Genomic DNA, 12,615 nt, shown 5'->3' with positions numbered 1-12,615 from the left:
GAAGAGTCTCTTGACTTTCCCCGAAACCACCTCTTTGGGAGAGGATGGATAGCTGGTAGACTTTCTGGAGCCTGATCTCCTCTTCTCCAAAAGGTCTGGGAACGACTCGACGTACTTCAGATTCAGGGCTCTCGCTCCGAGTGCTAGGCAGAGGTAGATCCCCGTCCTGGGCTGGAAGCTCTTTCCGAGCCAGGTCCACGTGGATGTGACGCATAGTGACTTTGTTTGTGCTGGGTGACTGTTTCAGGGGAAGTTGTGCAGAGTTAAATAATAAAAACACTAGCTCCAGAGAGTTCTAGGAAGTCTGAACAAGTGCAACAAGGCTGTGGAATCGAAAGAAAGTTTCCTGTCGCATAGATGAAAGGCTTTCCAGTGGTCAGGTGTGGAGTTAGGACAAGCTGATTTCCACAGTGCATAAAGCTTCTGAAGTAAAACAAACAAGGATACGAGTATAATCAAACTGACATGAAACGCATAATAAAGATTACACAGCAGAATAGTAACAATGAACACTATTTCAAATATGTATCTTTAACAATACATTTTAAACAAAATTTGCTTTGTTTTGATATGGACATCAATAAAGCTTATACATAATACACATATGATGAAATACAATGAAAATCATGTAAAAATGAGACAACTAATATCAGGATGCAAGACGAATCTTGATTTAGTAATTCAGTTTAACAAAGGATTTGTCAGGTTCAAATCAAGAACCTGTCTTTATGAACAGTAAAAAACATAAAAAAAACTTGTCTTTAATTCAGGAATCAGACTCTACTATTTGCACTACATGTTTTTGGTTCACTAACATATACCATAACATTAATTCCTTATAAAATGAGACAAAATGTTTTTTTTTTAATTTGTAAAAAGGACTTGCTCATAAGAGTCATTTAGTTGGGAATCAGACTCACTGGTTTTGCAGTACATTACTGATCTACTGATCCACCAAAAAGAAAAACTGGCATCATGCATATATGATGATTTGTGAATCGAACGGCACTGAAAGCATTATATGTTTGTTTTTGCAAGTAGCCTGTAAAGTTCTGTTTCGTAGCCTTAACAAAAAAATGTTCTTGCAATTATTTTCTGGCACACTGACTTTTTATCTCAATCACATTTCATTCAAATAGCAAACTCGCATTAAAAAAATTCAGGTAATATAAGATTTCTTTTGCTGTGGCACAGAAGATTCTGCACTCACTGTTGTAAACTGGAGCAGGAAAGTGTCAGAATAAATACAGAAAAAGTGTGTGCATGACCATTTTCCTAACATACATACCTGTTGGTGTCTGCAGCTTTGGCTCCAGGTCCTTCTGCATCCACTCCTGCAGCTTCTGAGTTGTGTTGACCCTTGAATCTTGACCCTGACCTTAGCCCCTGAGTTTGGCCATCTCCAACACTGCCCCTCTGATGCAACAACAGCATTCCCAAATACACAGGCAGCTAACAGGGGCCTGACGGAAAAAAGAAAAAGAGAGAAAGAAAATGTAAGAGAGACAATCGACCAGATATTTCATGTTAAAAAAAAAGCCTCACCAAGGCTGCATTTATTTAATGAAAAATACCGTAAAAACTAATATTGTGAAATATTACAATTTCAATAACTGATTTTAATTAAAAAAAAAAAGTAAATTAATTCATCTGATGGAAAGTAACATTACTTGCATTATTATAATTCCTCATAAATCATTATAATATGCTGATTTGGGGCCCAAGAGGCATTTCTTATTATTTCTAACTATATTACACCAATATAATGGTGTAAACCGTTACATTAAACAAAAATCAAAACAAACTTGATAATTTAAATGTTAAATGTAACATTAGGACTATCAATCTTTGACAACAGTTTTAGCCTGCTAAACAATCACTTGGTTACCAGTATCATAGTGCATGCTTTTAGTTTACTTACCAAGGGCCGAGCGTCAGTGAGGTGGGAGGGGCCTTGCAGAACGTGCCAATGAATAAGTAATATCCCTCCTACAGCTCCACCCAGATAAGGCCAGCGGCCAATCACGCCTCCCCTTGGCTCCTGAAAGGAGTGGACTGCTCAACAGCTGCATTCTGAGCCAGGCATTCCAGAGACACAACCTACTGAAGAGCAATGGTTAATCAACAACAAATCAACTTGATCAAATCAGTAACCGTGCCACACAGTTCAACCTGCACTGATCTGAATCAGTCCTTAAAGTAAAAATCAAGTTATCTGGCTTTTTAATCAAGCTTTAATAGCTTTTTAATCAAGACATCGTTCTACTGGTCAATAAATAATCAACCAAGAAAATAACACTAACAGAGAACAGACACAAAGAGCAATCGTATGACTCACTATACTCATTTTATGTCATCTGATTCGGACACATGCTTGAACAGACTGTGTACTGCATAGCTCTGACTGCCTCTCTGTCTCTAGAGCTCAGACCTGCTTGGGATCAAGGCTGGCAGACAAAACACAGAGACACACAACAGAACCTTTGTGCTGTCTTGCTTCAGAGAACGAGCAGTCCTGCTCATTAATAGTACAAAAACAAGAACATACGAGCAATAACACACTAACTTATGTAGATCGAAGTAATGGAAAAACATGAAACAAGTGAACATTATCTACTCTAGCATAGCAGGATACATGCAAGTAGTATATAGTTGAAATGCATACTAGCAGAAAAAATGTGTTCATCCTTCCTTTATAATATTAAAAATGCTGAAATCTTAAGAATGCATACATTACATCCATGGGGAGCAGATATTACACATGCCACAAAAGAGATCTGCGAATGAAATGGTGCCTGACTAAACAATTTGCACATCACTTACACTACCATTCAGAATTTTGGAGTTGGTATTATTAGTCATTTATGCTTACCTAGGCTTAATTTGATTGATAGAATATACGGTAAAGTAAATATATATATATAAGTAATAACACAATTGAAATCACAGTGGTGTCGCTTAATATTTTTGTAGAAATCCATGCTACATTTCTTTCAGGATTCTTTGATTAATTCAAAGTTCAAAAGAACAGCATTTATTTGAAAACTATAAATCCATTTTTTTATCCATTTAATTAATGCCTGCTGAATAAAAGTATTAATTTCTTTAAAATTTCTTACTAACCTCAAGGTTTTGTGTCACATCTTGCAATACATTGAGCATCTCATTAATGTCAAATATGCCAGTCTGATGGAGATATATATATATATATATATATATATATATATATAAATCTTTTTAATTTTTTCTTTTTCTAGACACTACTGTTCAAAGGTCCGCGCAATTCTTATTTTTTCAAATAAATGTATACTTTTATTTAGCAAGGATCCATTAAATTGATCAAAACTGACTGTAAATACTTTTATATTATTACAAAAGAAATACATTTCAAATAAATGCTGTTCTTTTAAACTTTCTATTTATCAAACAATCCTTTTTGAAGTGGAGTGCATATAGAAATGCAAGTTTTCTGTAAAGTCTTTTTTCTTTCTTTTTCATTTTATATTAGTTTGCCAAGCATGTGGGGGTCTGCTACAGATGATGTAAGACCCTCAGAGCATTGTTGTGAATCTTTCAGACTCAGCATAAATAGAACCCTGAACCCCAGGTCAAATACAGCTGACAAGACACACACACACACACACACACACACACACACACACACAAACCAACTAACATACTGCTGTTACACACCAACATGTTGTTATATAACTACACACTCTGTAATGCATTTGTCAGCTGTGCAATCAAATGTTTTTTTTTTTTCTGAAACATATTTAACCTAATTTTACCAGTCATTAATATTTATTGCTGTTAAAGACTGCATGATTTCATTATCAGCTTAGTCCTATTCCTGAAAATCTCTTCATATGGTTGCTCCACACGATCTACAAATCATTATATTTTATTAATGTTTAATTGCACATGTAAGGTACAAGGCAACAAAAATGCAGTATTATTAATAATTAATAACACATTAATAAATGCAGTTTAATTTTCAAATCACGGACACACAGAGTTCAGTTTATCCACTCTGTCTGTAAAAAAAGCAAGAATGTCCATCCCCACCCCCAGAGAATTCAATACGGAGCAGAAGAAAATAGATGGGGAAACCAAACATCCAAGACTAGCATGAACAGCTGTCAGCTGTATGATGTTTTTCTGGGTTCTAGGTGTTATTTAGGAGAAAGAAGTCAGTCAAGAATTAGTCAAGCCAGTTTCATGTGTATAGTGAATACTTCAGCCAATTTCCAAGCAGCTTTACATAATATGGTGTCTTTATACCCCAATGAGCAACTGAGCCATGGAAAACTCTCTAAGATGAATGTGTCACAGTGTCTGGGTTGTGTTCCCTGGGTTTCCACTAGGTGTCCTCAGTTCCCACAGTGTTTATCATTTATCACTTCCTGTCTCCTTATTTGGTCACCTTCCTCCTTGTTTAGTTAATTGATTAATAGAGGACAAGGAGGAAGGTGACCAAATAAGGAGACAGGAAGTGATAAATGATAAACACTGTGGGAACTGAGGACACCTAGTGGAAACCCAGGGAACACAACCCAGACACTGTGACAGAATGAGTGGAAAATTAACGGGATATGAAAAACTAATTGATTTTTTCATGGGAGGCATTTGTGCTCGTCTTTAGTTATTGGAATTATTGCATGCATAGCTGTGCATCCGTTTATGATATTTATGAAGTGAAGGAAGTGGATCAAAGCAAAAATATTTCATTCCACACATTACAGTTCCTCAATTCAGGATCACAATAACATAGATAAAAGATCGAAGGGATCAAGGAGCCAAACAATCAAAAAATTACACTGGAGCTTCAGTTAAGAATGGTTTCTTTCCACAGTTGACCACTGAGCCCAAACAACATTCTGGTAAAACTAGCTAAACCCAAGCTTTATTAAAGAATCATTCTCCTTCTAGAGCCACCATGGAGCTTGTTTATCATAGCTGTGAATCTTATATATTTAATAACTTTTTATTTACATATTTTTGGATTATCTCGATGCCAAAAACTCACTTGTAGCTTCTACCTGGCAAACGAGCATTAAGCCACTACCTCCTTTGGCTTTAATGGAAACATGAAAATATTCTCAAACAAACCATACTAATAATAAGCAAGCTAAAATATGGCACCCTTATACCCAACAGGTGTTGTTACTCAAACAATAAAGACAATTAATTCATTTTCACCGTGCATGTGAGAGAGTGAGTCAGTGAGAAAGAACATCCCATGGACATGAGTGCAGACCTCTACAGTGAAGATGAGTGCATCCCTTGAGGTTTTTGCAAAACACCTGACTTTTACATCTGCAGAAGTTACAAAATATAATTACAAACTACAGCAGCATCAAAGACTAAAAACTTATAAGCTCACCTCTTACTAAGCTTATATTTCCGCAACTACAAGTCTGCCAGTTTGTAAAACCAACAGCTGAAATATTATCTCTACATGTGGCAAGGGTCATGATGTCATTGATTCATTTGTGCATTGACCTATATGATAAGAGAGAGAAAGAGAGAGAGAGAGAGAGAGAGAGAGAGAGAGAGAGAGAGAGAGAGAGAACAGCTGTCTCACTCTTTTTCTAAGTTCTCTTTGAAGCTACTTCCTTTTCTACTTCCAACCACCAATGTTCATAAATGGATGGTTGACAAAAGACATAGATAAAAATAAAGATATTAGGTTAAAATCACCTTTATATAGTGTTCTATATTGTACCAATGTTCCTTGTAGTCAGTTCAATTGTATCAATTCATACAAGGACATAAATCTTAATATAAGAATAAATAATACATATGTATTAAAAAAAGTGTCACTATTCATAAACACAGATCAAAACTTTAGGTTTAAATCTACATGAATACATATAGGGCTGACACTGATGTGTTAAAAGACTGATAAAATTAAATTTTCTACATTTTAGGTCTAAGCATATAATTGCTGTGCTTTAACTGCTTTTTTCACCATTTAAAACAGACTGTGGCAAGTTTGCGGTTCATTTAAATAGCCAGTGGTGTGACAAATTAACTTCTAAAAAGTACAACTATTCTAAATGTAGTCTGTCATTTAATACAAGGTCAGAAAAACTGCATGTATAATGCATACACAACAATTTTGTCATAGTTTTGCCGTGTCACACTGCTGTCATTGCTAGACATCTCTCGTCAACCATACATAAACACGTTAGCCTCCTGACTCACCTTTCTAGGAACTCCTGCCCTTTCCTCCTCCTCTGTTTCTCCGTCCTCTTTGTCGGAGCTCTAGAGTTGTTCTTGTTGTTGCTTCAAGACTGTGAGGAGTTGAAAGGTTATTTGCATGGAATGAGGGAGTGCAGGCCTTTCTTTCTGTTCCTCCCCTGAGAGGAGTGAGAAAGAGAGAGAGAGAAACATACAAAACTTAAGTTTAATCAAGGTTTCTTGTTCAAGCTGTCACATCTCGCTGTTTATGCTCTCTGTGCACTGCTATTCTGGTATGCCCAACTGTGAATCCTCCCTAACTCCCCCTTCTCTCTTTCCCTCTTTCAATAACACACACAAAACCTCTCTCAGGCTCCCTTTGGCACAAGCATATAAACTCTGTAACCCCCCTCAACATCTTTTACCCTCTCAAATAACTTCAACACAATGAAAGCCGCTTTTAGTCCCCCCTCACTTCTTGTGCTCTCTCTTTCTTGCTGAATTTCTCACCACTTGTCTCTCTCTCTTCTGTGCTTTGCCTTTCAGTCTACTTCCTCTCAGCTGGTTACTGAAGGCAGGCGTGCTTGCTTGCTCAGTCAGCACACAACTCATGCAAGAGTTGGGCTTGCTGTGCTGTCATCTGATTGGCCGGGGGGAGGGGGATCAGATGCCACAGTGACCGTCCTGATAGATGTGAAGGCAAAGGGAAACCTCAAAAGTCCCACCCACCTGTTCGGCTTGTTTTGCAAAGTGTATTCCTTCATAGAGCTTCAGTGAGTTATTGTGTGCATTAGTTCCAGCTTGTGTTTGACTGAAAGAGGCACTCCAGAGCAACCCAAACATGTTACTTTGGAGGCAAATATGCCATTAAACAGATTTACATTAGTTTTAGTGATAACTTTTAAAAGTTTGGAGTCAGGAATCTTTTTGTTTTCTTTTAAAGAAATAATTTTAGACAGAAGGGATGTGTTAAACTGATCAGAAGTGACAGTAAATACATTTATAATATTATATTGTGACAGTTTTCTATTTCAAATAAATGCTAGTCTTTTGAAATTTTTATTCAACAAAGAATCCTAATATTAAAAGTATTATGGTTTCCACAAAAATATCAAACAGCACAACCTGAGAATGATCTGACTATGAGTAATGGCTGGTAAAAATGCAACTTTGCCATCACAGGAATATAAAATATTTATAAATAAATATTTTAAATAATAATAATCAAAACACTGCATGAAAGGGTGTTGTCTGCTCTTCCACAGAAATAGATCCTGATGGGTGCAAAGGGATGGGTGTATGTGTGTGTATGTTTGTGTAAGTGTGTCTGTAGGCAATATGCCACAGACCTCTGTAAACGCATGCAGCATCTTCCAAATAAGAAGACGTAATTCCACATGCATCTTAAAGGAAAGCATGAGATGCGCATGAGCTTTAGATGCAGTGAGTGAGGTAGATGGGGAGGTGTGGAGAGCGGGGGAAGTGTTTGGAGAGGTTACGTCGAGCACATGGTGAAGTTCTGATATCTTGCATTGGTTGTGGAGTTTAGACCAGCTTAAATTGAAAACATGCTTTACAGAGACACATAGAGCTACTTCTCCTTTAAGAGCTCATGTTCTGTACCCATATAAGGAATGCTTGGGGGCGTGGCTTGAGACAGTCAACTATACAGAATGAAGCAAAACCATACATACAAATACAGAAGTGCACAAAAGACACACAAACATGCCTTTATACACACTCACTGGTGCTCCAGCATAGATTTGGTGTATGATGGTGGCAAAACAATGAAAAGGCAACACTGCTCTCAGCTACTTCTCCAAAACAAGTTTTATTCTCTTTCAAAACACCTTCCCGGCAGCTATTCTGAGCTGTAGATGGGATCAACTGGTCTATGAGGGACAGTAAAAGCTCACAGCTACATTCTAACCCTTCCCTTCCTCCATGCTTGAGTGTGTGTGTGCGTCTCGTATGCCTTTCTAGTCAAAAACACTTAAACTGTCAATGTTGACACAAACAGCTTGACTTCTACACTTTTTTTTCTGTAGAAAATCTGGTGTTCGTCTGTTTAAATTAATCGAAAGTGACATTTATACATTTATAAATACTGTTCTTTTGCACTTACTTTTTATCAAAGAATCCTGAGGGGGGGGGGGGGGGGGGTAATCACACTTTACACAAAAATATTTTCTAAATTGTACAAAAAAGATTTCTTGGGCACTACATCAGCATATCAGAAGGATTTCTGAAGATCATCTGACACTGAAGATTAGGAATGGATGATTTAAAACTCAGTTTGCCATCACAGGAATAAATGGAATTTTGAAACAGAACACAAACAAACACTTTCATTTTTATAATAATATTTAAATAATCTTTCAGAATATTACTTTTTCTGCATTCTTGATCAAACAAATGCAGCCTGGGTAAGTCTATAAAACGGTCTTTAACATATAGTATCTTAACAATATAAATGTTACCAATATATTTTAAACAAAACATCTACATGCAAAGCATTCAGCTTTTTAAACCAGAACTGAAGTCCCACCAGACAGTCGCTATTATAGTCAGCTGTGTGCTCAACTTCCTGTTTTCCACTTCAATGAGCCAAGTGAGAACACACAAATGGTGCAATCCTCTGCTCTCTGTAAATACACAGGATGTGATTTCTGCTGGTCACACCTTCAGTTTACTTTATAATTTCTCACTGTATCATCCTCTTTTTTGATGTTGCAAAGAGCAAGAGAAATAGACCGAAAGACTGAACAGAATGTTCCAGAACAAAAAAAAGTGCCTTTAGAGCTATTTCGGGCAATGGTTCACCAATCTTGTACTTGCACAATCCTTGAATGAAGTGTGCATATGCCAAAGTACGCACTCAATAACTAGATCAATGAAATGAAACGACCCAACAAAAGGCATTGAAAAACTATAAATCCTTTTATGAGGAATCTGCTATGGGAGTCTGTAAATGTCACTACAATAACAAAAACATAGCTGACGCTAGATATTAAGGTTAGTCCCTCTGTGGAGATTAGCACCTGACACTGATGAATGAGACCGGTAACTAACATGCCCTTGGTAACACGCTTTCCAAGGTGGGGGTGGCGGTTGACAAATGTACTTCTCTGTAACAGAGTAAGGGCGTAAAGAGAGAAAAGCAATAGATGGTGGATGGTGGATATGAGGGCAAAGGTGAAATGAAAGATAACTGCTGGGAAAAAGGGAGCTTGGGTATGGAGACAGAAAGATGATGAAAAGATATGTTAATGTGTACACGCATATCTGCAATTAGCCTAGCAAAAAGCAAAGCACTATATAATACTCAGAGTATACATCTTAGGCATTGCTAAAAATAGATGTTCTGTGACAATACAGCCAAGCTTCAGCATTTTATAGAACAATACGATTAAACAAGATATTTTAGCCAAGTTAAATGCAACTTGGGGTGAGAGAATAATTTATTTAAATAATTGAGATATATATATATATATAATAGACAAGCTTCTATTATTAAAATCCTAATCTAAGCCACTACGGGAGAAATCCTAAAGCTGAGCTCAGATCATGAGATGGTTAAAATGTGAGGTGGATCTTAGATAAAAATGCCTAGACAGGTGGCGAGTAGATTGGGTTTGGCTATCATGGTTAACCATTCTTGGCATCTCTATGGCTATTTAAAGAAGTCAAGGAGCATTTTCTAGAGGTGAGAGAAAATCCAATGTGTGCACAATCAAAATCGTGCTGATAAGGTGTTCTAAATGGTGTTGTTATGCAACTGCTAAAGGGGTTATCAGCATATTTGTATGTTGTTGTTTTAATATTTTTTATTTAGTACTTTAAAATAGCTTTTAGATTTTCCATCTTCATTTTAATTTTGGTTTAAGATTTTCTAATTTTCAATAGTTTTAGAGCTTTATTTTTTATTTAATTGTTAGTGAATTCAATATTTCAGCCATAAATATGTTTAGATGCCATAAAGACATATATAAGTTTTTCATATTCAATATTTTTTCACACCTCATACAAGAACAAGGATCCAATTCAAACAGGCCAGACTTCGTAGCAGGGCCAGTCTGGAACGCCGGAAGAACAGTGTTAATGGAGCGCCACTATCCTCATTCTCATCAAGATGAGGGAAAGAGAATACATTGCATTTAGGGGAGATGTTGAACTGAAACCCCTCATTTAACATTTACAGGTATCAGTTGCAGTAAGGGAAACCGCTACAGGCCTTAACGTCGCATGCTAAGCCACCTCACCCTGAACACGCATCTGCTTCCTAAACCAGCTTGACATGCTTATCTTCAGATTTGCTGCAGCTATTCCCACCGTGCATTTCCCGAACCCTGTGATGTAATACATACTTCTGCTGACGGCCACACGGAAAGAGGTCACCCAGCAAGGGCATTAAGAAGCTGATCTGAAGCTCTTAATATTCAGGCTTCAAACTGATGAAAAAGGTCACGTTCTACCTACAGCTCTTTCGGATGTCTGAGCCCACTTTGGGTCACTGCTGATTCTCTGTTCGTTTTGTGTGCTGTGTCTTGTCAGGCATCAGTAATGAGAAGAATGGATGCCTATTACATATTCTGCAACCTGTGTGCACACACCCACCCACCTACTGACAAAACTCACTCAATCCTCTCGTGAAATATTAGTATTATTGATAATACTTAGCCTATGAAAACAACACAAAATCAACAGCGTTTAGGCAACAGCCAGGCATGATTCAAGGGCCCAGGGATAGGGGTGTAACATAGACACAGAATCATGAATACTTCAATCAATCAATCAATCAATCAATCAATCAATAAAATAAAACCTCAAAGATAAAGAAAAGGACGCACTGGGGTGAGAAATGCACGTGCATTGTGCACTGATAAAAGTTGCCTTCATTGGATGAAATAGCATGAATCAGACAAAGCAGAAACGCCCCCCTGCGCATTAACATACAGAAGCTCCTGTATGCATTGTGTGTGCATGCTAGGATTAATCTGCCATTATCAAACACACAAGGTGGAAAAGACCCAGGGAATCTACTCTATTTTATATATCACACTGCTGGATCATTTCATGCATTAATCTTACATGTAAAAAGAGAGTTTAGAGTATTAAGGTATATACACGATTGATTAGTGAGATTGTAACTTGTTAGAATATTTCTTTCATTATTATAATCTCTCTAAAATGTATATTTAGATGGTGGAATGAGAGTGATTTAAAGGTGGATGGCAGCACAAAGAGAACTCACCCACAACAAACACATATAACGATGACAATGACAAGGGCAGTCAGTGAACTAACACTCCCATCATAGCTGGAGGAGGAAGAGTTTGCGTTTTAGACAACAGACTGGATCTCCAGATCTTCAGTGAAATCGACGTCAAACTATCTGCGTTGAAATCCCACAGTGTGACGAAGATATATCTGTCCACCAGATCCTGCTTTCTGAATGTCGACAAGGCTGTTCTGATTGCCTTCCTTCTCCTTTCCACGTCCTATAGGCTCCCTGCCAACGGGCCTTTGCTATTTTCTGCTTGGCTCTCTGTCCAAAGCCCTCGCCCATGAAATTATTCTGTCCCTTTAAAAACAATACTTCCGGGATTTGCTGAAAAATAACTAGAGGGAGGGACGCTCGATCAGCTGAAGGGCTGTCATTTAAGCGATTGGTCGCTTTCTCGTCTACGAACCAATAGCAGTAGTGTATTAATCCTGTTTTTGAATATATTTGAATAATATTCATATATTTCGAGGAACTTCATTCCCATTGGCTCCGTGGCTTGTCAAGCCACGCCTCCGTCCACGTGCAAGTTCCTTTTACTCCGCTACTTGAAACGTATAGATAACGACTGGAACAAAAATAGGTTTTATGTAACGTTGTTGCACTAATAATATTTCGATTTATTGGCAAATTCACATTTTGTAGACTAATTTAAGCATCCAAAATATATTATTCGAAAATAAATACCTATAATATAGAGTTCAAATAAGGCTAACGTTTCTGTTCTATAGAATGATTCGGAAGAAAAAATATTTTTAAAAACATTTAATAATATATAATCAGTGATAAATTAGTAAATTCTGTATATGTTTTTCCTAACACCCCTACAAAATCATATTTCCACTTTTTTTATCGGTCGAAAACCATGTAACTTAAATCCATAAGAGCTGGAGACTTTCATTAATAAATTTCATTCCATTAATTTATAGATTTCTATAAATGAAATAACCAATAGACTTAACAACATTATGTTTAAGTTAACCCATATAACCAAACAACGTTTAGTGCCATTTTAATAGATTCTGCACAAACATTTGCATCTTTATATGCTATTGATTTTCCAGAGTGTTCAGGTTCACGGTTACTTTGAGACAAATGTGAAAGTAAATTCATTTTTAGTTAGTTTTTTTTATTTTTTTATAAAG

General features: G+C 36.9%; 1 protein-coding gene and 1 long non-coding RNA gene across 2 annotated transcripts in view; both read right to left on the bottom strand.

Moving 5' to 3' along the window:
- LOC132141595 (atos homolog protein B-like) overlaps nucleotides 1-446 on the bottom strand; it is a 7,396-nt gene extending 6,950 nt beyond the window's left edge. The window contains exon 1 of the mRNA XM_059551260.1: nucleotides 1-446. Within this exon, the coding sequence (XP_059407243.1) occupies nucleotides 1-214 (214 nt within the window). The 5' untranslated portion in view covers nucleotides 215-446.
- An 854-nt stretch (nucleotides 447-1,300) lies between these two features.
- On the bottom strand, nucleotides 1,301-11,787 carry LOC132140470 (uncharacterized). Its single transcript, XR_009433813.1, has 4 exons — nucleotides 11,441-11,787; nucleotides 6,211-6,365; nucleotides 1,922-2,103; nucleotides 1,301-1,463 (listed from the first exon to the last, which is right to left on the bottom strand). It is a non-coding gene; the product is annotated as an uncharacterized LOC132140470 (long non-coding RNA).
- Between the last annotated feature and the right edge of the window lie 828 nt (nucleotides 11,788-12,615).

Source organism: Carassius carassius, chromosome 5 (genome assembly GCF_963082965.1).
Source record: "Carassius carassius chromosome 5, fCarCar2.1, whole genome shotgun sequence".
Lineage (NCBI taxonomy): Eukaryota > Metazoa > Chordata > Actinopteri > Cypriniformes > Cyprinidae > Carassius > Carassius carassius.
The sequence above is the reverse complement of the archived record's forward strand: the minus strand, read 5'-3'. Positions and strand labels throughout refer to the sequence as shown.